The 27,107-nt window shown below is 25.5% G+C and overlaps 3 protein-coding genes across 40 annotated transcripts; 2 read left to right on the forward strand and 1 right to left on the reverse strand.

Moving 5' to 3' along the window:
* Nucleotides 1-623: 623 nt before the first annotated feature.
* Nucleotides 624-22,125, forward strand: LOC114126489 (pre-mRNA-processing factor 39-like). 38 transcript variants are annotated; one of them, XM_050208460.1, is made up of 14 exons: nucleotides 624-775; nucleotides 13,448-13,544; nucleotides 13,611-13,706; nucleotides 13,775-13,864; nucleotides 13,934-14,026; nucleotides 14,096-14,188; nucleotides 14,259-14,351; nucleotides 14,422-14,514; nucleotides 14,584-14,676; nucleotides 14,746-14,838; nucleotides 15,077-15,169; nucleotides 18,849-18,956; nucleotides 19,026-19,085; nucleotides 19,151-22,048. In XM_050208460.1, exons 2-14 carry the CDS (start codon nucleotides 13,463-13,465, stop codon nucleotides 21,004-21,006), a joined length of 2,943 nt encoding a protein of 980 aa, XP_050064417.1. In that variant the 5' UTR covers nucleotides 624-775; nucleotides 13,448-13,462; the 3' UTR covers nucleotides 21,007-22,048. The 38 variants fall into 38 exon arrangements, with proteins under 38 accessions (XP_050064417.1, XP_050064420.1, XP_050064426.1 ...); XM_050208463.1 differs by having other exon boundaries at nucleotides 18,849-18,950; XM_050208462.1 differs by lacking the exon at nucleotides 624-775 and adding an exon at nucleotides 10,889-10,996.
* Nucleotides 1,627-5,331, reverse strand: LOC114126490 (uncharacterized). Its single transcript, XM_027990443.2, has 7 exons — nucleotides 5,075-5,331; nucleotides 4,120-4,423; nucleotides 3,882-4,063; nucleotides 3,686-3,822; nucleotides 3,319-3,533; nucleotides 2,542-3,068; nucleotides 1,627-1,894 (listed from the first exon to the last, which is right to left on the reverse strand). Exons 1-7 carry the CDS (start codon nucleotides 5,206-5,208, stop codon nucleotides 1,849-1,851), a joined length of 1,545 nt encoding a protein of 514 aa, XP_027846244.2. The 5' UTR covers nucleotides 5,209-5,331; the 3' UTR covers nucleotides 1,627-1,848.
* Nucleotides 22,126-24,491: 2,366 nt separating the features above from the next.
* On the forward strand, nucleotides 24,492-25,841 carry LOC114126487 (F-box only protein 2-like). Its single transcript, XM_027990440.2, has 4 exons — nucleotides 24,492-24,978; nucleotides 25,078-25,351; nucleotides 25,415-25,538; nucleotides 25,608-25,841. Exons 1-4 carry the CDS (start codon nucleotides 24,657-24,659, stop codon nucleotides 25,767-25,769), a joined length of 882 nt encoding a protein of 293 aa, XP_027846241.1. The 5' UTR covers nucleotides 24,492-24,656; the 3' UTR covers nucleotides 25,770-25,841.
* Nucleotides 25,842-27,107: the final 1,266 nt, after the last annotated feature.

A 27,107-nucleotide genomic window follows, 5' to 3' on the forward strand; every position in this document is an offset into this window, starting at 1 on the left:
GTAATTTGTATTTTATATCTTTCTTTTATTACTTTAAGCCATTTCCGTCTATCAAATTGCAGCATTAAAGTGTATAACTAGGTATTAAATTACCTATTTAATATCATAATGTCATCATTAATACTATACGATTATTTTTAAATTATTATTAGCATAATCTAAATCATATAAATTCCTATTACGTTTTTTCTAGTACTAATAGGAATTAAAATATCTCGAACCACATTTGTTTTATTCTGTATTATTTGAGCTGTAACATTTACCAGACATATAAAGTAAATAAGAATTCAAAGACCTTCCACGACTCTTTGATGTATATAATTGCCTTTCAGGTGAATTATTTGTAAACGACTCCTGGTTTAACACTTAGATATTGCAATTTTTTTATTATAATTTCTTTCTTTAGACATTAATTTTCATTGATCAAGGTACCTAATTTCTTAGGCAGATGCGAAAAATGGTGTACTGTGGAGTGTAGACTATGTTTTTAATGTTTTTACAGCATGAAAACGTATTTACAACATGCCGACAAAAAATAGTACCTTTATTGCATTATCATTTATCAAACAAGCAGTCGATATTTTTGTTAACTGATAAGACTATGTTTGATAGCACTTAATAAACTGAAAAAAAACGTTTAGCTAAGAGAAACGTGAACAATCGTTAAGTCGTTTAAGAGAGTGAGTTTAATGTTTTACGTCACAGTTTTTAAGTTTATCAACGAATTGAAGGTGGATAATTAATATTACACATCAGTTGAATAATTTCATTTCAGGTAAATATTTAAACAAAAACCTTTTTTTTTTTTTGTGTGTGAAATTTGCTGATATAACCTTATAAATCAGAGGTATTCAAACTTTTTCATCCCAAGGCTCCATTGAGTCTTCACAAAATATTGACGGCTCCCAAATTAAAAATTACAAAAAAATCAATGTTTGTATGAATGTAATTTATATTTTATAATTTATACTTATTATTTATTACTCGCGACTAGTACTGCCAAACACGACATACGCACTGATAATTTAACAATGACAGTCGATGGTTACAAACTTACATATGGGATATTATTGTTATAACAATTTAACTGCTATATTGCTATAATAATAGTTACTGGTTGTAATAATAAAGTACTATAAATATAAAATTTCAATTTATCACTATCGCTATAACATTATGGAAACAAATTAAAGCTATATTTAACAAATGATTATTGTAGACAATTAAACGTTTCCTAACCGGTGTACCTCGATAATAATAATAATAAACGTTTTTCGTAAAAATATTTATTGATTTTCAATTATACAACGTGGTTCCCTTCGACAACTCACGCGACGCACAGTTTGAATACCTCTGTTATAAATTGTATCTACCTTGCTGCTGTTAAGTGTTATAATCAACAAGCAATAAGTATATACTTTTAATGTATACTTACTGTTTATTCACTACATTGTTATAAACGTTGTATTTTTTATCAGTAATTTGGACACATTATTATTTTTAATATTACATATTACCCCATCTCTACATATTTTCTTAAAAAATATTTAAAAATAGCTGTATAATTGATTTTTAAGATCAATTATAATAGCCCATCTAGTCTGATTATTATAATTTAACTTAATGTATAAAATTAGTTTTAGCTTTATTATATTGTTTAGTAATAATATTGTATGTGTATGTATAAAACTATCCAAGTAATTTATATTTATATATGTTTTAAATTTTGACCAATTATTTTTCATAATTTCCATGTATCTATTTTAGCAGCTCATTCACTTTCAAGAATTATATTCTCATCCCTGTTTATTTTTCAATTTTTCTTTCTATTTTATCACTTATACACTTCTATACGTTGAGAATAGACTTCATCCGTACGATGCCGGCTTGCTTCCTAAATGATTAATTCATTGTAAATGTTTTACCTAACACATTTGTTAGGTATCTTTATCCAATGATGTGGTTAGTCTTAACTTTTAAATTAAATTACCAGCATACCTTACATATAGATTAATAAGTGGATGCAATGAATTCCTCTTAGTTAGTGCATTAAATAAATAATTTGTGACACTTCAACATATTCATTGTAATTATAATTCACAAAATTCATCTTTAATATTATGATATAGATAATAAGTAATAATAATTGTATTATATTGTTGTATAAAAGTAGGTATTACTTTATAATGTATTGATTAAGCCGATTAAGGTGGGGGTATAGTCTAGTTTATTATCTTTAGTATAATGCCAGCCTTAATCTAGCATTAACCCCGATCAGAAATAAATTAAAGGAGATAGGAGGTCCTAATCTAATCAACTTGAGCCATCTAATTATATACTTCCATTTTCTAACTACACATCCTAATTGAGGTGAATGATAATGTAAATTGTATTATACATAAATATGGCTATGATTAATACAAAATATTCTAGATCTTTGTTAAGACTACCAGCCACTGGAAAAGACCCAAACAAAATATGCGTCCTACTGCCCTTTGGGGCCAGTAGACACTAGGCTAGCCCGACTAAACATATAGTTACTCTTGGCATGTAGTTAACGTCTGTGAATTATTAAGACCATTATCAAGCAAATGCTGTGTTGAATCGATTTCCTCCATCTGGAGAATTTGATGCATTTTCACTTCTATGCCATTATAATCTTTAATAATTAGATTTTGTGTTGATTCTCCATCGGATGTCATTGGATCTTCAGTTTGTCCAGTTATACAGCTGTTTTCAATGCAGTTTATTTTATATAGAAGTTCATATGATTTATTTTCTATTTCTGTCATATATTCCAAAATATTTTTTTCATTTAATGGCTCATTTATTTTAATTTTTAAAGGTCGACATATATACGTGTAGATCTTATCACATAACTCTTCGTACATTATTTTCATGTTATCCGTTAAATCTTGTGTTGATTTTAAAACTCGACCATTTGTTTGGACTGTCTCAAAATATTGTTTTAATATACATTCGTTATGGCTTATCCTATTATCATTTAATATTTTCTTATCAATAGCAATATTTTGATCGTGGTTTATAGAATTTTCCAAATCCAAACACTATTTATTAAAAACAATTATTAAAATTAATCAATATAATAATTAAAATTAATAATCTAAATAAAACACATTCACAAATTGTTCTAACTCAAACCTTTCTTTTATTTATCTTGTAGGTGTAATACAATTGATAATAACTTAATTGTTATACTAAAATAATAGAAAAATATCAACATGTGTATTTCAGAGGTATTAAGTTTTATCAAATTTATGAAATCACAAATCACAATTATGTAACAACTTAGCTTACTTGTTGTTCTAGGAACATTAAATGACGAAATAAACTCTTTTTATTATAATTGATTTTTAATACATTCTCTACAATCATTTTTAAATCAGTATCTCCACTTATGTGAACCAAGTGTTTCATTAATGTTATAAGTTCTTCGTTATCATTTTGTATTTTGTTTTCCTTAATATCCTCTTTACCATTGTAAATAACTTGACTATTATAACGTTCGCCATCTACATTATTTAATTAAAAATGATTTAATAATAACAATTAATAACAATTTTTATATTTTATTGTAGCTAACAATAATAGTAGGTATAAAATTGTTTACCCTTGACAGTAATATTTAAATTTGAATAACTAACAATAATTTTAAAGAGCTTACGTTTTCTTTGAAGAAATTCGCAACTTTCAAGGTCGTTTTTAAATTTATATTCTGCCATATACATTCTCAATCCTCGTTGTTTTTTTTCCATCCTACTAGTTTCTTGAAAAGCTAATAAATTAATATGCGCTTGCTCCCTAAATGAAGTTGTAATAACATTTATCTTCACAGTAAAGTATATTTGGTTAGTACAAACCTATCTTTGTTAGATTTTAATGCATTTTCACCAACACGTTTTAAAAGTTTAGCTGCTTTATTTAGTTGATACATTATCGAATCATATTTTTCTTTTTTTTTCCCTAATTGTTGAATTAATCCGTCTAATGTATGCCTTAACTCTTTTTGTTCTTTGACTTTACTGTTGTAAATACGGGTATGCTAAATCAATATTAGACGTTGATTTATTTGTTTTAATTAGTTTTGTTTTCACTTACTCTAAATAACACATTGTTCAGGTTACAATTTATTTTTGGTTCTTTGAAAGTTTTCGATTTTTGGTTTTTTAAATATTCATTTTTTTCTGAATTTTTAATTTGGCTAAGACGAATTTCTTCATTTAAAACACCTAAGTACCTATTGAAAAGTTGAAGATTTTCGTATGCTTGTGTTTTTTTATTGCATAGTTTATTGATAGCTTTTCTGTTTTTTTTATCATGTTTCATTTTTGATTTAGATAATGCAATATTAAGGTTTGTCAAAAGGTTGGTCTGTTCATTTTCTAGTCGTACAATTGCTAGTCTATTGATAAAAAATAGTTTAGATTATACCAGAGTATAGCTATTATAACTTATAACTAGGTAGGGTCCGGATTTATATGCATTTTCATATTTTTTTAACAATCTAAAAAGTAGCTAGATAAGCTACAAATTTGAATCTTAAACTAATGTGTTGGTATGCAAAATTAAATTTTTGAATATTTGAATCATTTTAAATTTTTATGCATATTTTAGCATTTTTCTAAAATAAAATGCATATTTACGAAAAAGAATAGTACATATTAAGTTATTAATACTAATACCTGTACTTAACACTATGTCTTACGCAAATCCTGTGAATGTGAAAAGAAAAAAATCATGTAATACAACTATTACAATTTATAATTAGGTACCTACACGTATTTCCGCTATAATTCACTCTAACTAAATAAAGTTTTCTTTAGGACTTAATTATTTATTAAATTATATACATTTTTAAACTAAATACATTTAATTAACATGTATTTTTATTTACATATTTTGCATATTTCGTACATTTTTAGTGCATATAATTACGGGCCCTACTTATAAGTGTAGTCATATGTTCTGTAATTCATACATTTTAACAATAATAATAAGATTAGGTTAGGTATAAAATATAGGTAAATAATTAGGTAAATATAGGTATTATTACTTATTGTTGTTACGGTACTTCATGGGCACTACATTTTTATGTAATTCTTGTCGTTTGGCAAGAAATGTATACTTCAATAAATTAGCTTGAATTATTTCACTGGTGTTTTCTTTTTTGATGAAATTTGAAGACATTATTATTTCGAAATGTAATGGTTTATATTATATTAAATAGGGTAAATATTTACTTAAAAAAAAAAAAATATTTATTAATATGACAGTTATTTTGAAATATTAATTACATAAAAAATATATATATATATACATCTTAGTTGATATGCACTATTCATAGCTATATCATATTTTGTTTAATTATTAGTATTATTTTAAGCCAGTTAATTAAATTATACTTGATTAACTTACTAACTTTAGTGCATCTTTATTATTTAGTCAATAATATCGCTGATCAGGAATACTCATATAGTTCTATAATTCTATAGGTACATAATTTATAATATTTAGTTTTTAAATAGTAAGATATTCCTCGGTTTGGATGCAACTTATTTTATACAGTTTACTTTGCTTCAAAAATAGGTACATTTCTCCTCAGCCACTAGGTAATCGATCGTGCTACGAATTTTATCAACTTACTACAGCATTAAAGCCGTATAGTTGGTTCACCGAAATACCAAATTATATTCAAATAGTCAATGTAATTATGAAGCATAAATAATATTGTTTTAAATATGCATATTTCTACGTAACTACTTATGTTGTGTGTAGACTAGTCTATAAATAGCTACGTAATGAATAATGATTATTCAAAGACGAATTTATGTCCAAAAATAATTTTAAGAAAAGCATATATATTTATAAAAACAAATAAAATAAAAAAAAGTCGGCAAGTGGGTACCGCTTTGCTGTACATTAGGGGGTGGGGTGGACCTCGGACTAGGGTAGATTAAATTTGAATGCAATGATAGGTATCATTGTATACGAAAAACGATTCTGAACGGAGATGATTTGTCAGTCTAGAATATATTATAATTAAATATTGTCATATATTCTATTTTGAAACAAATATTCCGATTTCATAAAAATTTAAAACTCAAACGCTCAAAACATTTTTCCTATAATGACGCTTAAAATTTTCTCTATAGCTTTTTGAAGCAAAACTTATGGAAAACTTAGTGTTGAATTTTTTAATGTTAGATATAAATACAAACAATTTTATGAATTTTGAACTACAAAATAATTTGCAAATATTCATGATTTTGACGAATTTTTGTCAAAATTTGAACTTCAAATGCTAATAAAAAAAAATTGTGATTATGTATTCTTATAATTTTTTAATCACTATAAGAATAACATATGAGGAACTTTGTATAAAATTTTCAAGTATTTTGATCGACACTTCAAAAGAAATTTTTCAGAAAAATTGAAAATTTCAGTTGTCTATAAATAGCTCAAAAAAACTCAAAATATTTTGAAAATTAAATCATGTAAAGAAAATGCCAATCTAAATAACTGGTAAAATTTTCAAGTATCTACGACTTATACTTTTTGAATAATAACAAATATTTAAAATCGTTTGGGATAAATCGTTGTCGTTACGCTATTTCGTAAAAATTTATAAATTCAAACGCACTTAAATATTTTCCTATAATGATGCTTCGAGTTTTCTCTATAGATACTTGAAGGAAAACTTACGGAAAACTTAATGTTGTATTTTTAATCCTTAGTTATTAACACAAACAATTTTATGATTTTTCAACTTTAAAATTACTTGCAAATTTTCGCTTTTACGACAGATTTCGTAAAAATTTGAACTATAAACGCTTATAAAAAAAAATTGTGACTAACGATTTTTAATTTTTTTTAGCTACAATAAAAACAACTCATAAGGAACCTTGTATTAAATTTTCAAAACTTTTTGGTCATCCAAAAATTTTTTATCGACACTAAGATTCTCCATAAATTTTTCTTCAAATATCTGTAAAAAAAACTCTACCGGATTCAGACAAAAAATTTTTATGAGTGTTTGAAATTTAAATTTTATTACAAAACCGCGTTAAATAACGGTTTAGCCTCAAACGATTTTTGAGATTTGTTGTTATTCAAATAGTATAAGTCGTAAATACTTAAAAATTTTACCAGTTATTTAAATTGTCATTTTCTTTACGTGATTTGATTTTCAAAATATTTTGACTTTTTTTGAGCTATTGATAGACAAATGAAATTTTCAATTTTCCTAAGAATTTTTTTTTGAAGTGTCGATAAATTTTTTTTGGCGGAATCAAAATATTTGAAAAATTAATACAAAGTTCCTCATAAGTTATTCTCATAGTGATAAAAAAATTATAAGAATACATAGGCACAATTTTTTTTTATTAGCATTTGAAGTTCAAATTTTGACAAAAACTCTTCAAAATCATGAATATTTGCAAATTATTTTGTGTAGTTCAAAATTCATAAAATTGTTTTTATTTATATCTAACGTTAAATATTTAGAAAATTTGTCAGTCTAGACTGACAAATCATCTCCGTTTAGAATCGTTTTTCGTATACAATGATACCTATTATTGCATTCAAATTTAACCTACCCTAGTCCGAGGTCCACCCCACCCCCTAATGTACAGCCGAGCGGTACTCACTTGCTGACTTTTTTTTTGGTAGAAATTTAATAAAAAGGGGATATTAAAGGCATTAACACATGTCTCTGTTGCGTCCCGACCGTTCGATATATACATCAACGCGTGGAATAAATATGTCGTGGTAACTAAGTGTGTATTAAAATAATAACTTGAAATAATAACTTACACGATTAAATATAGATAAGCTTAATATTAAATAGAATTTGAGAGGTGTTACGATTTGTCTCCAAATACTGATATCAAAACCGTGAGTGATGTTACGACCTGCCTCTGAGTGTCTGTGATATCTCTAACCGCTTGCCGAGCTCTTGCCTCGGTTTCCCTTTTATATGATTTGTCTTAAAAGAGTGGGTGGTGATTCTGTTATACTCAGGGTCTCGAAATGTGTATTCTTATACGTTATTCTTATCGAAGAGACATCGAGTTTTGACTTTTTAACAAAGAGACGTGTGTTTTTACTTTAATCGTTAAATTATTTCATTAATAAGATATTCCACACTCGTGTCCTGTACTGGCTGCCTGCAGTATTAATTATTTTTTGTAAAATGTGTTATCGCACCACCTTATATGCAATATCAGTACGAATAATACCGTAACATCTCAAATGATTATGATTTTTTTTTTTTAATGATTGATTATTATGAAAAATTAAATTTAACTGACCTATGATTAAAAGCATTTAAATACAATATAGCAGGGGTGGCCAAACAGTCGATCATGTTAGAATTTATTTTTAGGGTCACGCACCATATATTTCTTAATAATTAAATAATATTATAATATATAATATAATAATATTATAATATAATATTATAATATTATTAATTATTTAATAATAAAAAAAGAAATTCTCCGAAAGTCGATCCTCTAAGGTGAAGTATATTTTTAGTAGATCATGTCCAAAAAAAGGTTGGCCATCCCTGCAATATAGGTATTATTTAATTGTTGTTCCGCTGTGTTGTGTCAATCGAGTTTTCTTTCTTAACTGACATCAGCGCGCACACGACGCCTGCAACCGGCTGGGGTTGCCATAATTCTTGTTGCAGAATAATGAAATAATTTTTTATAGTTTGCGAATGAGTCTAAAGACGTCCTTATTTTATTCTGCGGCCGTAAAATAAAACAGCTCGTCACGAAAAACAAAGCGAATAAGTATAGTCTCAGTTACAGCTAATCAATTTTTTCCAAACTGATCGTCAAAAAAAAAAAAATTATGGTTATTATGTTTTAGACATAATAAATATTTATATTTTAAATTTGGGCATGCTTCAGCAGAAGATTACTTTTAAATTTTAATAAATACAATACATTAACAATAATGTATTACGAGGAGAAAGATCAAATATTAATTTAAACATTTTGAAAATTGTTTTAAAGATTTTTATTTTAGTTTTCTTCTTGAATTATACCATTAAAAAAATATAAGTATCTACATATTATTAAATATCAAACAAGAGTACGGTGTATTTGATGTTACCACTTTTGGTTAACAGTAAAATTGAGTTCTGTAGAACTAAGTTTGTGTTGTTCAATTTAATATTAGAGTAAAATATAAGAGTGACTGCATGTAAAGCATAACATGAAAATATAAGTTGCCAAGTTGGTATAAACGTAACATACGTATCTAATTTTGTGTTGTAGAACTTGTTGCTAAAAAAATTAAAATATTATAAAAATACAATGAGAGAATAAGTTTAAGTGTTATTTTCATTTTCGACATCATATTAATTATACAAGGTAGCTTTTTTTGCAATTAAATGAAATTAAAAATAGAAAAGGGGAAATATTAATTTACGTCAATGGGAAGTTAAGAGTTGTCTTATTTAAAAATTTCGCCACACTTTGATATATTATGTAAGAAATATCAGTTTCAAATTTCTCCTTTAAGAATTAAATTTTGTTTTATGTTACATTTTTCTTTGTTATTTTTAAGTTTATAATGAAACCTTTACATTATCAATTAAATATAAATATTTAATATTATCCATTATTCTCATTTTTTTTTTTTATTGTGTGTTACAAAGTATAAAAGTGTCTCCATAATACAAAAGTTGAGAAACACTGAATTATACACATTATATGTTTATACGGTTTGCAATACCTATTGATTTTATTGTCATCCCCGCGTTGTTTGCTTTTAGCTAGAAATTGGTATAGGGACGCCACGGTTCATTGTGTTGTCGGACCAATGGCCAATGGATTAAATATTATTTTGGGGTAAGGTTTTAAATTTTAGAATATAATTTTGAGGAGATCGCTTAACGTGACGTTATTTAGGTATGAAAATAAAATATAAATACTTAAAAATACAGTTTTGTTAAGAACATATACACATTAAACATAATTTAAATAAAGTTGCAACAACAACAAAAATAGGTTGATATTTAATTTAAAAATATTATATTAAAACAAATGTGAATGTTTAAATATATGTATAGTGTATACTATAATTAATAATTAAAGTATACACTATACATATTATTCATTGTGGTAATAATGTTCATAAATGATTAACAAGTTTTTATTTTTTTTTTTATTCTATAACTGAAAAGTAATCGGCAGATAGCAGTTAAACTTGTAGTTGATTTGTCTTGTTTACTTATTTGATATAGTCGAAATAGTTACTAATACTAAAATATATATTTTAAATTTTTTATTTATATTAACTATCAACCTATTTAAGTAATTTTATTGAACTAATTTGTATATTTTATCAAAATAAGTGTAGACGTATAATATAAACGCTATAGATATACGCTATAAGTATTTAAATGTTAAAAGATTAATAATAATATATTCCTACAATTACATTATTATAATATGTAGCTTAAAATATTAAATAATCCTATATAGCCATAATAATTTATTTGTGAATTATTAACAATTTGTTCCACGATAATTTAATATGATTATAATAATAAGGCCCTTCGTTGAATATTCTATTATTATACTTAACATGATAGTTGACGAGCACTTTGAAGTTGACAAACACCTAACACTCGAGGTCCCGGGCATTTTATCATCTCATTCGGTCATTCACCCTTTGCTGATTCAGCCCCTAACAGTCGCACGTGTCGGTGCTGGGAAGGAATGCGTCGAGGAATCCACAAATATTTAGACGGTGCGTGACATCGAGCTACAACGTTTCCGAGCCCGCGCAGGCGCTAAATCAGTGACGACGACAGCGATGGTCCTGCAAGCTGCAACACCCTTAACACTAGTATTCTGTTGGGCGTGGTGAATTGCGATCGTCGTTTCTGTCGTTGTAGAACTGCTTAAGTCTGTCTCGAACGTTTACATATATATATATAGTTTCGTGATTATTTGTGGTAAGTCACGTTGTAAAACACATACAACGTTTGTCGGATCCATTATTGGTTAAACAATAACAACATAATTAATAAATTAGAAAAAAAAATGCTACTTTCATTATTTAAATTAATTTATTTACGTAATTGTCTACAATATTATCGTTATTACTTTTTTTTTGGTAATGATTCTATGTACATTACCACATTTTATTAATAATACATTTTTGTATTATTTTTAAAAAATTATAAAATCATTTAAAATAAGTTCTTATTGGTTACTTTTTAAATATTTATACGTTTTTTTTTTTTTTTTAAGTGTCATAAACAAAACTAATATAATATGGGTATAAAATTATAACACTTCTAAAAAAAATACGTATAAATATTCAAAAAGTAACCAATAAGAACTAATTTTAAATGATTTTTTAAATTTTTTTAAATGACAAAAAAATATTATTATTTATTAAAATTGAAATGGCTCTTATTCAGTCAATTTCAAATTTAGAACCTTAATACATCAAAATTGCTTAAAAAAATTGATCTATCCAAATATGGTGTTCAAAATAGGTGTTGCTATTAGAAAAAAGTTTTTACTGAGTATGCGCAGACCAAAATTTCAAAAAAATTTGAAATGTATCGAAAAATGTGTATTTATAACACAAGTCTATAAAAAAAAAAAAAAAATCGATTTATTTCAAAAAATCCGACCGAGAAATTCAGTGTTCCCTAAATTGGTGAACACACTGTTTATATTATATATTATCAAAATTATGAAAATGTGATCGTTTTATAATGAAAAATGCATATAACTTATAACTTACCTCTAAGGGCTTAAAATTGTAAAATTACTAACTTTTTTATTTACTATACTATTATTGACTAAAGACTTAATATATTAATACAGTAATAATTATATAATTTGTATTTGTATTTTTTTATTTTATTTTTTTGATTTAATGATGATCAAATTTAATACAGTCAAAATTATGATATAAAATATTTTAAAAATTAATCTTCTTCTTTGGATTTTTACAGGCCTTTAAGGCCCATTGCCGCAACAACATATTGTCTCCAATCTTCTCTATCTTGTGCCGTTTCTTCAGCATTCCTTACTCCCAGCATTTTCAGGTCTTATTTTATTCTATCTGTCCATCTTTGTCTAGGTCGTCCTCTGGGTCTCTTTGCGGTTGGTTTCCATGCAGTTATATGTCCGATTAGTCCTTTTGATCTCCATACATGTCCGGCCCAGCATATTCGGGCGCTTTTCAAGATCCCAACAATATTGGGTTCGTTATATAGTTCTATATTGCTTCGTGTTTCATATTCTCCTTCATTGTTTTTCTTTGGGCCAAATATCTTCCTCAAGATCTTTCTCTCAAACACTTCTAACTTTTTTTCATCTGACTTTGTCGTCGCCAAAGTACTGCTTGCATACAGAGCTACTGGCCTGACTAGAACTTTATATAATGTTACTTTGGATTTTCTTGATAATAGTTTTGACTTGAACAATGGTAAAGTCCATAGTAACACCTGTTCGCTGCGATGAGCCGTTAGGTTAGGAAGCTTTCACTTCTTCTTGGCTATTAGCATCTTCATTAATATCTGCACCTAAGTATTTAAAATTTCCTACCCTTTCAAACGTGTACTCATTTACTTTCAAGGAGTCTGATCTGTGATTGTGTCTAGATACTATCATGTATTTTGTCTTTGTCTCATTTATTTTTAAGCCAATTTTTTTCCCTCCTTTAGCAATATATCTGTTGTGTTTTTTAGGTCGTTAACTGTTTCGACTAATAAGACTATATCATCAGCGTAAGCAACGGCTGTTAGATGTTGACTGTCTTTTATTTCTATGCCCTTTGCTTGGGATATTACTGTCCTCATAACTGATTCTAAAGCGATGTTGAACAGTGCAGGCGATAGAGCGTCACCTTGTCTGAGTCCAGTCGTCACCGGAAACTCCTCAGATAATTCTCCTCCAAAATAAATTTTACTCTTGGAATTGTTTTGGAATCTTGTTTTACGATGTGTATTTGATCTAATGTTGATTTTCCTAACATAAAACCAGCTTGGTATTTTCCAATTATTTCTTTGATGTATGGGTTTATTCTAGTCAGTAGTATGTTGGACAATAGTTTATATGAAGTATTGAGTAGTGAAATCCCTCTATAATTTTCACACTCCATGATGTCTCCCTTTTGGTGTATAGGGTAAATGATGGATATACGCCATGCTTCGGGTATCTCCTCATGTTCCCAGATTTTGTTCATAAGTTTGTGTAGCTGGTTCAGCAGACCTTGACCTTTTTAAAAATTAATAAAGTTTAAATTATCAACAAGGTTAGGTTTAAATTAAAGTTATCTGACCAAGTATAGGCTAAATTTTCATTAAGCTATCCTATTTAATAATTTTAGTTCCTATTCTATAAATGTAATAATAAATAAATTAATACTAATCCATTGTTTTCAGATATTTTTTAAAATTATGTCGGATCAAAAAGAATCTATTAATCTACAAGAAAAGAGTAACACTAATCTTAAAATATATAAAGAAGATTCTAGGAAAAGTAAGAACACCTATCATAGTTAGTTTTTATTGGTATTTACTTTAAAGGGTAAAATGTTTGATAAAGTTGCTGTTGAACTGAATCTGGAAGACAAAACAAGAATTGACAGTAAATCTAAGCCAGACAAAGGAACATTAAGAAATGATAAAGAGTCTGATAAAAGTAAAAATACTTCATTAAAGTATGTTTTTTATTGATATTAATGATGATACATAAAATTTTTGTTGTAGTTGAAATTGAACAAAAACTCAAAGAGCAAGCTTTTTCTGACAAAACTTTGAAGCAAGATGATGAAACAGGCAATAAAGAGTCTGTAAAAAGTAAGAATATATAATTTTAATATGTTTTAATTAAGTTACAAAAGTTAACAGGTAAAATGTTAAATATAGTTGGTGATACTGAACAAAAACGTGAAGAGCAAGATTTTTCTGACAAGACATCTATGCAAGATGATGAAACAGGCAATAAAGAATCTGTAGAAAGTAAGAACATATAATTTTAATATGTTTTAATTAAGTTACAAAAGTTAACAGGTAAAATGTTAAATATAGTTGGTGATACTGAACAAAAACGTGAAGAGCAAGATTTTTCTGACAAGACATCTATGCAAGATGATGAAACAGGCAATAAAGAATCTGTAGAAAGTAAGAACATATAATTTAGTTTAGTTTTAATTTATGTTACTAAAAGTAACAAGTAAAATGTTAAATATAGTTGGTGATACTGAACAAAAACGTGAAGAGCAAGATTTTTCTGACAAGACATCTATGCAAGATAATGAAACAGACAATAAAGGGTCTGCAATAAGTAAGAACATATAATTTAGTTAAGTTTTAATTTATGTTACAAAAAGTAACAAATAAAATGTTAAATATAGTTGGTGAAACTGAACAAAAACTCAATGAGCAAGCTTTTTCTGACAAAACTTTGAAGCAAGATGATGAAACAGGCAATAAAGAGTCTGTAAAAAGTAAGAATATATAATTTTAATATGTTTTAATTAAGTTACAAAAGTTAACAGGTAAAATGTTAAATATAGTTGGTGAAACTGAACAAAAACTCAATGAGCAAGCTTTTTCTGACAAAACTTTGAAGCAAGATGATGAAACAGGCAATAAAGAGTCTGTAAAAAGTAAGAATATATAATTTTAATATGTTTTAATTAAGTTACAAAAGTTAACAGGTAAAATGTTAAATATAGTTGGTGAAACTGAACAAAAACTCAATGAGCAAGCTTTTTCTGACAAAACTTTGAAGCAAGATGATGAAACAGGCAATAAAGAGTCTGTAAAAAGTAAGAATATATAATTTTAATATGTTTTAATTAAGTTACAAAAGTTAACAGGTAAAATGTTAAATATAGTTGGTGTGAAATGAAACTGAACAAAAACTCAAAGAGCAAGCTTTTTCTGACAAAACTTTGAAGCAAGATGATGAAACAGGCAATAAAGAGTCTGTAAAAAGTAAGAATATATAATTTTAATATGTTTTAATTAAGTTACAAAAGTTAACAGGTAAAATGTTAAATATAGTTGGTGAAACTGAACAAAAACTCAATGAGCAAGCTTTTTCTGACAAAACTTTGAAGCAAGATGATGAAACAGGCAATAAAAAGTCTGTAAAAAGTAAGAATACATAGCTTTGTTTTTAGCAATATAAAAAATAATAGTCAAAACAATGAGCTTTTCTAAATCTAATCATATCTATTTATATTTCTTTAAATTAAATGAAATTAATATTATATATTTCCATAAGTACATTTATTTTAGATTTAAGTAACAAGAGTTATAATTTACATATAAATACAATCTGCATTAACACACTAAAATGTTAGTTTTTATCAAAAGGTTAGCAGCTGAATTTTATTTATTTTCTGCTTTCAAATAGTTTATATTGATCACTAATACATATTCTATTCTAGAATATATTATGATTATTTAAGATAGATGCATGATGGAATCAGGAGTGTCAGAAGTTTTTAGATTGAAATTTACATTTAACTCTAGTATCTTAGTTTTACAGTTACCTTGGTATTGAATCACTGGTTGATTGTATGAAATAAAGCAATATGTGCTCCCTAAGTAATTTAGTCATTGGTACTATTAACTTCCTGATAATATCTATTAACTCTCTGAAATAAATATTTAAGTATCTTCATGCTCCACTCGTTATATTGCTTTTTTCAAATGGTGACCAGATTATTAAAAACAAAAACCGGGACAAATAAAACATGTTTCATAAAGAAAATAATATTTTGAATAAAACAAATGTATAATTCAGATAGGTATTTTAATTTATAATCTGAATTATGTAATTTTAGGACGTATAATATTTTTAAATTTATTGTTAATCATGTTTGGAATTTGTTTCATAAGTTTCAACAGTTCATTTTGGTTTAAAACGAAATTATAAAATTCTGAACTACAAATTTTAAATTTAATGTGAATTTGTAAAGTTACTTCAATTGTTTCTATTTTCATTCAATTTATTTAATCTGCCTACTGAATATGCATATGGGAAAATATTCTTTCTATGTTTGCATTATGAGCTAGAATAGCAAATATTTATTGATACAGTTTCAGTAATTCGGAATACTGCTCTCAACTGTCATAATTTTTTTAAGAATTTATCCACTTATCATAACAGAATACCATACCATTCCATTTATTTAATTGTTTTTCCTATATTGTCTTTAATCCAACTGTTTGATCAAATAATTTAGAATCATCAATGTTATTGCTGGTTTTTTTTCATATAAAGACATGTACTTTCAACTTTTTCCCATTGTGGTAGTGTGTTTAAGTTCATCCAAGAAATTATAGACATTATTGATAATGGCTGAATCAATTTTTTTTTAATAATCATATTAAGCTGTTTTAATAAAATTCAATTACTTCAGAATTAAAATTTTTAAAATTATTTTTTGAAATTTCATCTGCTTGAAGTAGTGATTTCTAACTTAGAGGTATAAATTTTCTTTTATGTTGTTTATCTATTATTTTTGCAGTTTCTTTTAATGTACCAGTTACTTCAATCATACTTTTTTCAATTTCTTAATATCATTTTGAAAAATGCTTAGTCGACTATGTATAAATATTAAGCAAATTTCACCCATAGAATCAGTAGAAAATTTTGTAATTGTTTTTCTATTGCCGGAAAAGGAGATAACTAACGAGTTTTTGAATGACTTAGTATTTAAAAGTAATTTTGCACATAAAAATCACAAAATTCTTTAAAATCTCTCTGTTTAGTGTATATAGAAAAATAATTGAAAAATGTTATGACTTTTGTTTCTGTATCAAATGATAAAATATCTTTACAATTATGCATTATATATGATTGGCATCGTATTCTCATTAATGGTTGGTTTTAACTTAACATTAATAAAAACATTATTTTTCCCTTGCCTTTTAAACCTCAAAAATTAGTGTTTGTATTGTCACCCCAAAATGCTATGCACTTTTTATTATCAAGTAAGAGTGTTTTGAGAGTATTTTTACAAAAAAAAGAAATTGTATCTGAAGTTTCATTCGGTAAGGAATCTGCTTTCAAAAGTTTATATTGAATATCATTATATTTATCAAAATATTGAAGAATAAAGGAATAATTTGATTGCTTCATGATTATGAGAGTCAGTAGCTATACTATAAAAAGATATTTCACTTATTTCTTTTACAATTTGTTTGACACTAAATGGTGCAAGAACATAAGTATTCAAAGAGGCTGTTTTTGTTCTGGCTGATGAACCTTCAGTGCCATTTTTGAAGCTGCATATAAAATGTGCATTAATTTGGCGAAACATACGCTGATATAAAACTTTGGTTATGAAGTACAGTATGGTAAGCTTGAGTAAATTGGCTGTATAAACCTAAGTTTCTTCATTTGAATTAGGTTTTACAGAAAAATTACTTGATTTTTTTTTTTCAAAGACCGACTACACTTATTTTTAATTTATATTTTTTTGATTTTAAATGATTTATAATATCTCAGATCAACTACCATGTTCAATAATTAAAAATGAATGGTACAGTATGCATTCGACTTTTGTTTCATAACGACCTTTTTTTATTTTTTTATGAAATCCCATTCTTTAGAATAATCACTTTTATAAGTACATTGACGTTTAGGCATATATTAAATTATTATAGTAAAAAATTAAATAGATTAGGATAAATGAGTACAAACACCAAGAAATAATAAAGAATAAACTGTTGTGATCACACACATCTTACAACTCAACTTTACTGATGGTTTAATACGTAATTATTTTATAACTAATTATTATTATTCATCATATCAATGTTTATTGACTGTTGCTTATCATCTGTATGAAATTTTCAAATACGAACAAATAAATTCTATAAACAGATTGGATGAATTGAAAGTGACTTACATCCAATATTATCCTCGCATGTTTACACAAACTAATAAATAATATGATAAAAACTAGAAAACATAAGATACCATAACATTTTTATAAATTTTAACATAATTTAATATGAATTCATATTAATACATTGAACCGGGATATATTGAAGTCCTGTTAAAGATTTTTAGGATGACTGGAGAAATTTTTAAAAACCAGGACACCTTACTTTTTCTACAGAATTAATTAAGCGGATTAGATAACGGCCTCCTTATAAGAATTATTAGTACTTGCCAATATATTTTCCTTGTATTTTTTATAATTATTTTTCAAAGTTATGTTTATATTAATGGCATACTAATTATTATTATAATATATGTAATGTTACTAGCCCTCTGGTCTAGTAAATGAAACAAAACTCAACTGTGTTTGGTGTTTCTATAAAAACAATTAAAGTTTATTGATTATATAATATATTATATTAATTATTGTACATTAAATTTCATAATTTACTTACCTATAAAAACAATAAAGAAACAACATTTAAAGCCCTTATTTCTGATTGTTTCTTTACTTGTTAAACAGGTGCTTATAATAATATAATAATAACATGGTTTTTAAAATAAATAAATATTATAATAAAAAATGTTCATACTGTTAACATGATAATATAAATAATATGATAGAACATTACATTAATAATAATTAATATATGATATGAGCATTACAATAATAATACTTAATATGGTTGTGGCGACCTCTAGCAGTTTGGTCGGTAGAGCAAACCATACATATTAAAGGAAAACAATCATGTGTGACATAGTTTTCTTTACACACATATATATATATATAATATATATATATATATTTTTATCCTATACATTTTATACACTTTTACTTTTGGGTAATTCTGTAATTTTTTAAAATGTTTGATTTAGTTGATGGTGAACTGATACCCGAAGACAAAATATTTATAGACAATAAACCTAGAGCAGAGGATGGAGAATCGATTGCTCTTAAAATTAACATCCAAGAATCTGGTGAAAGTAAATTTTTATTTGACTTTATTGAATTAATTTTATTGATAATAATCATAAATATGATATTTAATTTAGGTACACCCAACCTATCACTTGAAAATAAAGAGTTGGTTGATAATAAAGAATCTGTTGAAAGTAAGAACATCTTGTCAAATAAGTTTTTAATTGTATAATTAAAAAAAATACAACTTTTGATTTAGGAATTAATAAAAATTTGCTAGAAGACAAAACGTGCATTTACAATAAACCTGATTCAGAAAATGGACTACCGCCAACTACTACTGTTGAGAAACATGTCAATGAAATGTTGCCATATATCCTTATACCATTGGAAGAGACTGTAAGCAATAGAAAGCGTTACCAAAATCAGAACGAAACGTCAAACGAATATGAAAATTCTTTTTTTAAGAAAATAAAATTTGAAGTTACAAATGATAATCAGTTTCAAGAGATGTGGAAGAGTCTTCAACAAAACTCTTCAAATTTTGATGGATGGGTTAATATATTACATGTGGTTAATTGCCAAAATATTGTAGTTAACGCTAGAATGGCTTACTCTAAATTTTTAGAACTATATCCACTTTGTTACGGTTATTGGAAAAAATATGCTAATTTTGAAAAAAGAAATAATAATTTACCAGAGTTTAAAAAAGTATTAGAAAATGGTTTAAATGCCATTCCTAGAAGTGTTGACTTATGGATTTATTACATGTCATATCTTAGATTGGAACGTAGTAATGAAAAGGAGCATATTCGTTATCAGTTCGAAAGAAGTTTGAAAATGTGTGGATTTGATTATCGTTCTGATCAGCTATGGCATGATTACATATCATGGGAAGTAGAGAAAAATGAATTATCTAATGCAGTTAATTTATACTATCGTCTTCTTCGTGTACCAACTTCGAACTATTTAAAAAATTTCTTCAAATTTCAAGAGTTTATATTCAAAAAATTACCAGAAAAATATTTAGGTCTACCAGATTTTCTCGAAAGACGAAGTTTAATAATTACAGAACTTGAACAAAGCAATAGTAGAGAGTCGTTGGGTGAAGATTCTATACCACCCGGTGAAGATTCGACACAGATAGCTGAAATTACCGAAATTAGTATAGTGTCTGCATTAAGGATTCAGATTATTGAATTATGGTACAGTATTCACAAGGAAACTGCTAAAGAATTTGAAAGTAGACAAATATTTGAGGAAAATATACGAAGAAATCACTTTCATGTAAAGGAGTTGGAGTCTGATCAGGTAAAAAATTGGGAAAACTATATTAAGTTCGAGAGAAAAGAGGGAAACCATGAACGCATTATTTTTCTCTATGAAAGATGTTTGATAACTTGTGCTTCAAAGGAAGGACTTTGGTTAAATTATTTGGAATATTTATCTTCTGAAAATTTTAGTGATACTAATTTGTTAGTTGACGTATTCAAAAGATCATTATTCCATCATCCAAAGTCACTCTCACTAAATTTAAAATATTTTGATTTTTCCGAGAAGAAAGGTTGGATTGAAAAAGCTATTGAAACAATAACACAAATTGGGTTCATTTATCCAAATGCAAAGGATGTTGTTATTAGAATGATAAATTTAGCTAGAAGAAAGCAAGATGGGACCTTAAAAACTTTATTTGAGCATCATTTAAAATGTCCTCATTCAAAGTCTTTTTCCAGTTATATTGCTGTAAAATATGCACGTTTCGTTTGGAAACACGATTGTCAGTTAAATCTTGCGTTTGATATTATAAATGATACCATACAAAATAATAGCATCAGTGTCAATGATAATCTTGAGATTTATTTAATGTATGTTGAATTGCAAATGGAATTAAATCCAAAAGATCATGTATTGGTTATAAAAACAATTGATGATATAATATTGGAATGTCAAATAAATAAGCAAAAACTTATATTTTCAAAAAAAAAAGTGGAATACATCGAAGATTATATTCAAGACTATGAAATATTACGTTTAGCTAAGATTGAATACAAGAATTTAAAAAGTTTAAATTCTAAAAAGAAAAGGTCAATACATTTAAGTATTTCAATGGAATAATAACATGGAAAACCAGCTAATTCACACCTATATATCTCATAATTTATTAAGCACTTATCTAAATTTCTAGAAAATTAATTGATTTACAAAAAATCATTTACCATGTACCTGGTTAAAAAATATTAGGTAAAAAATATTATTAATGAAACATTTTATTGTTTACTAATTATATATAATTATTATGTTACTGTCAAAGTGAATAACTCGAGCATTTTAACACAAATGCATTTAAAAAAAAAATACATAATAAATACATTATATTTGGGAAAAGCTGATATTGCATACTGTCCCCAGTTGGACGCAATGCAATTTTTTTTTTTATTATCTATATTAGTAGAATTCTTTTAAACACATGTCTCTATAATAATAAGATTATCAATTATGTTTTTTAACTTTGGTTTCAAAGTAATGTCTGTATTATAATACTGTGTTTGACGTTGATATCTTATAATATAGTGAAAATGATAATTTACATGCATATTGCATTTTTATTGGGATATGACAAATGTATTACGAATAACAATGATCAACTTTAGACCAGTTAAAAGTGTTTAAACTACATAATTCAACTGATTGGTCTTGATTCTTCTGTTTTGTCTCATAATTTTTTAAAATTGTATGAAAAATTAAATATTCTTTTGAATAGAATAATTCAAATATTGTGTCTGGGTCAAGTTGAAACACAATGAAATATTATTTTTTATTATTGTTTTATACTAACTGATCATGCAGTGTTGGTAGCGAAAAATTAAATAACTGTTAAATGTATCCTTTCTTAAGTTCCGTTAAATTTACAATGCCTGTGCAAAGTGAATGATTATTCACATTATATCCATTAAAATTTAACACTGTACTACAATGCCCAAAAATACACTTTGACTATTTTTACACTTTGATTATAACATTTATTTACAAGCATATTACCTTTATTTAAAAGTTATTTAGAGATTTTATTATTATTTATATGATTATATATATAAGTATGTACATTATATTAAGTGTGCTAATTAACATATACCTACAATTTAATTAATAATTTAATAAAATCAAACTTTTTTGTCTTTATATAAAAATAATGTACAATATTTCAATTGATGTATAAATGAATCTTACATAATTTGAAGAATATATTTCCTATACTCTAAAATTTAATACCTAGGAAATACTATAAAACTTGATTATTATAAAGACATTATTTATCAATAAATTTTTTTTTTAAGTTCCAGAGAACGCAATTGTTTTTTTTTTTTATTATTATTTTATTATTTACAGACTGGCTTCTATAATGATCATGTGGAAATGTTGGCTTATAAATGTGTAGATGAAAATTATTTTATTATGATTAGTTATGCAATTATACTTCTTTAAATTATTTAAACACTACATTAATCTTGTAAATTATAATTAATGATTTGATTAATTTAAATATAAATAGTATAAGATAATATTAGATTCTGAATTTTATCATGATGTATTTTTTTTCTTTTGTACACAATAAGTTGTCAATAAATTGCATTAAATTTAAAAAATGAGGATGGTGTTGGATATAAAATACTTAAAATTGACCAGTATTTATTTTTATAATTGAAAAATTCAACGATAAATTAAGGAAAACAGGAGTTGCTATGAAAATCTATTATTTCACAAAAAAGATTTTGTTATTTTTTTATGCAACTAAAACAAATAACTGTAAATACTTGAAATTATCATCTTGTATTAAATTATTAAAATATTTCATTTATTTCTGAGCTCTATAAGTTATTTAATTTTCAATTAAAAAATATAAAAACTCAATAATCACAATGTTTTTTTATAAGCGTTTAAAGTTAGAATTTTGACAGTATCACTAAAAATAGTAAATTAATTTGTAGTAAGAAATTCATAAAAAAATTTATTTTTATAGCTATATGTAGAAAAAAAATTACCAGAAAGCCAAAGCTAAATTAATTTTTTATGAGTATTTCAGGTTTAAATATTTATAACATTCAACATTTACCCGTAAAATAATTATTTATCCTCAATCAATTATTGATAATCTATTATATTTTTAAAAAAAAAAATTAATAAATAATAATAATAACAGTAGATATATGAAATTTTCATTTAATGTTTATAGTTTAATTTTCATAGTACAATAAAATGATAAAGTAATTTTAACTCTTTTTGAGGCATGGAATTTTTTTTTTTTTATGCCGATAAAAAAAAATTATTTGTTAGATCACAATTCTTGAAAATTTAATACGAAATCCCACATAGGTTGTTTTTTATCTGTTAAAATATTAAAAATACATAGTCATACATTTTTTTCATTTGAAGATTACAATAAATTCCAAATTATTTTGTAGTCAAAATTCATAAGAACTTTTAATCTTATATCAAAGTCATTTTAGTACCCAATTTGAACAAAATTACGACAAATAACGAAATCTTAATTATTTTTTTATAAATTAAAAGCATTATTCATGGGAATTCAAACTTGTATGAATTTTACAGTACGTCATAACATTTTTGATGTATTTAATAATAGTATCTATTTCTAGGTACTTAGGTACTATAAATCTATTTTCACTGTTTTACGGAATTTACAGAAAAATATAATTTAATTTAGAGTTATATGAATTGATATAGTAATATGTTATTATATTAATAAATTACTAATAATATAATATTATAAAAGTAATATTGTCGGAAAAAATCATAACAACCAGCTACTATAATAATACAAATAAAATTAAATTACTTTAATAGCTATATAAAAAAAAAAAACATCACTGGTTATATAGACTGACGTGATAGACCGTTTCCGCCAAGGCTAGATACTATATCTATAGCCACGGTTTTCGCTCCGAATTGTTTTTCGTATACAATGATAGGTATATCATTTAAATCATACTTAACAGACCTATAATTATGACACATTCGACACCTAATGTAATTCGTGATGTAAGAAATTTAAGAACTATAAAATGTTACTAAAATTATTATTTTCAATCATCAATCAAATTTTCAAAATACCCATGTAAAATAGGCGGTTAAGCTATTCATACTATGAACGACTAGGTTCTATTGATAGGATATTTTACGATAATGATTTTAAGCAAAAATTAATTCAGCCTAGCGAATTGAGGAATTCTAATTAAGTATAAATTATATGTACCTATGTAATACATTATATACAACATTCATTAGTTATTCATCTTTTCTTAGAAGTCAATGTTAATCCTCCGGTTCTTAATGGCTTGATTATTTGCTTAGCACTTCATAGACAATCGGACAGCTTGCTGTTGTTATCTTGCATGAAATCGACTTGTGATAATAATATAATATATTTCATAAAATAATCCATGAATATTATCATTTTTCTCAAGATTGGGTAAAATCATGGCATAAAATCTTGTTTATCACTTTTATGCTGCAGGGTAGTACCTATCATTTAAATTCCATTATATAAAGTCATAGTGCAGTATTACAGTCTGCAGGCTTTTGATACCGAAGCGTTTAATATTTTTTGTTTAATACGAATTTATATTACCTAAATTTATTGTGTCTTGTATACTTGTTTCGTTGAAATAAATTTAAAATTAATATTTTTGATATCATTATCGTAAAAATTATATTCTTATTGAGATTATTAATCCACCTTTATAACTATGGAAGTGTTAAAAAATAATCAACCTTTTGATTTACTACCAGATGAAATGTTAATACACACACTCATCTTGATCGATGCAAAAACACTTTTAGATTGCAGGCTTGTGTGTAAAAGATGGCAAGAACTTATTGACGCATTTGTATTTCAAGAAAAAGCTGCTCTAGAAAACAAGTTTGTGAATAATGGTCAAGGGTATAGCAGTTTTTCACAAATCGGTTCAAATGATATTAGAAAAATAGAATTACCTTGGTACGTGTTTTATGTAATAAGCAAATACGATCCATTCAATAGAAATTTGATTAAAAACCACTGTGGCCAAGGTAAGTAGTAAATAAATTACAAATGAAATTTGTACCTTTTTCTGATAAGAATTCAAAATAATTTATACTGTATTATAATGAATTTTATATTTAATACAGATCATTGGCTCCATTGGGAAAGTATTAATGCTGCTGGTGTTATGGCACCGTTTTTGAGTGATCTTGATCTTGATTATGATTTCTCGCAAGTTTCCCGTATACCACAGTCGGAACAATTATTATTGTCTGATCCAGATTTTGATGGACAGTCAAGTTTTTTCAATGTAGATTTTCGACATCTACGATCAATATATCAAGAAATTATATTTAAAGATTATGGCTTGAACGTTGCTCTAATGAAAACTCTTCAACCTAAAATTGTATTTAGTTCATGGTAATGTTACTTGTATTTAAGATATTTTCTTTAAATAAATTAACAAAATAAAATGCTTTGCAGGTCTAAAACAAGATATCAGTATATATTGTATAGGTTACAGGCCACTATTTATAGTGAAACAAATAGTTCTAAAGTTGTAACTGCAGATTCCTTTAATGAAGAATCACCAACCGAATGGAAAAGAGTATGTATTTTTATATGTATTTTTACTACAAATTATTTTAGCAAAACTACCATTAAATATTATATTTAGGCTTCAGATTCAATTGAAACAATGGGCCATGAAACATCCTTAAGACTAAATCATTCCGTGATTGAAATTTTGGAGCAGCCAGCCTTATACAACTTTCAAGTGACCTGTTCTGTTGTGAAAATATTGCTACCAATAAAATATAAAAATGCTTATTTGCTTTAATCTAGCTTAAAAATGTTTACCCACCTATCTGTTAAAATATTAAAACTAAAAATATTGAAAAACTAAAAAATAAAATCTTTTTGTGATAATTATCTTATTTTCTGTACTAAATATATTGATAAGTGTTATTAATTTAAAATTATATTAAAATACTTAATTATATGAATAATTAAAATCAAAGAAATCAATATTTTATATAATACAATTTAAAAACGTTATACCTATCTAATTTTTTATTGTTATTACAATTACATTTTCAGTTATTTAAAGAATATATTGAATTAAACTATTGTTCATTGATATTTGTTTACAATTATATCATACTTATATGCAATAATATGATAATTGTTGTATAATGTATGCAATCAAAATTAATTCAACCTACTGTTTTACTAATAGAAAAATAAATTACTAATATATTATCATTAGAAATATATACTGTTAGTCTCCAAAATGTTATTCATATGCATATACACATATATTTTTTATATAGATATAAATAACTTTATATCAATTTTTAGAAACTGGAAAGAGTTCACACTTAATTAATTTCAAATAAATTAAAAATATTTTAGAACATAAAAAAATATACATATTTGAAATTTAATTTATTCTTTTATTTAAATTTACTTTTAGTTACAATTGCATTCATTAAATATATATTTAAACTTTCCCAAACTTAAATCTTCTTTTTTACAACTATTGTTAATTATTTTAGATTGCAACTTTAATAACCATTCATCAAATGTTTTTCTTAACACTAATTAAAACTATTGCTAATAAAAAATTGACTGTTTAATACTCGGATTTGAAGCTTATGCCATTAGATTAAATTATAATTTTATGAAAAATATATTATTACATAATGAATTCTATGTTAATAATTGATTTTTTAAGAATTGTTAAAAATTTAATTTGAAAAAAGTATAGGTTACTATACTGTTTTCAATTTCATTTTGCTAATAAATAATTGACTATTTATATCTCAAATTTGAAGCTTATGCTATTAGAATAAATTATAAGTTGGTGAAAAATATAATATTACATAATAAATAATATGTTAATATTTGATTTTCAATAATTTATAAATCATAATTTAAATCCTAATCATTTATTAATCATATGATATTTTTGTTTATCCATTACTTTAGATCACAGTATTCATCTGAAATAATTGATGCAATTGGCGTATGAATCAGAATAAAATGAAAATAAGAGATGATAGTATTACCTCGTTCTTAACATGCTCATATGATTATTTTAAAAATAAAAAACCTAAAAATAAATCAAAGTTTTGTGTAAGTATACTGTTTACATTTTTATTTGGCTAATAAATAA

This window comes from Aphis gossypii, unplaced genomic scaffold, assembly GCF_020184175.1.
Source record: "Aphis gossypii isolate Hap1 unplaced genomic scaffold, ASM2018417v2 Contig00201, whole genome shotgun sequence".
In the NCBI taxonomy this organism is placed as follows: domain Eukaryota; kingdom Metazoa; phylum Arthropoda; class Insecta; order Hemiptera; family Aphididae; genus Aphis; species Aphis gossypii.

What these genes read in the sequence shown, in the direction of transcription:
- LOC114126490 (XM_027990443.2), bottom strand. Translation starts at nt 5,208, where the DNA reads ATGTCTTCAAATTTCATCAAAAAAGAAAACACCAGTGAAATAATTCAA. An exon ending in AAGTACCGTAACAACAATAA is followed by an intron (nt 4,424 to 5,074) that starts GTAATAATACCT and finishes TTTTATCAATAG; the next exon opens with ACTAGCAATTGTACGACTAG. An exon ending in TAATGTTCCTAGAACAACAA is followed by an intron (nt 3,069 to 3,318) that starts GTAAGCTAAGTT and finishes TTTAATAAATAG; the next exon opens with TGTTTGGATTTGGAAAATTC.
- LOC114126489 (XM_050208460.1), top strand. Translation starts at nt 13,463, where the DNA reads ATGTCGGATCAAAAAGAATCTATTAATCTACAAGAAAAGAGTAACACT. An exon ending in CAATAAAGAATCTGTAGAAA is followed by an intron (nt 14,189 to 14,258) that starts GTAAGAACATAT and finishes TGTTAAATATAG; the next exon opens with TTGGTGATACTGAACAAAAA. An exon ending in TAATAAAGAATCTGTTGAAA is followed by an intron (nt 19,086 to 19,150) that starts GTAAGAACATCT and finishes CTTTTGATTTAG; the next exon opens with GAATTAATAAAAATTTGCTA.
- LOC114126487 (XM_027990440.2), top strand. Translation starts at nt 24,657, where the DNA reads ATGGAAGTGTTAAAAAATAATCAACCTTTTGATTTACTACCAGATGAA. An exon ending in AAAATTGTATTTAGTTCATG is followed by an intron (nt 25,352 to 25,414) that starts GTAATGTTACTT and finishes AATGCTTTGCAG; the next exon opens with GTCTAAAACAAGATATCAGT. An exon ending in CACCAACCGAATGGAAAAGA is followed by an intron (nt 25,539 to 25,607) that starts GTATGTATTTTT and finishes TATTATATTTAG; the next exon opens with GCTTCAGATTCAATTGAAAC.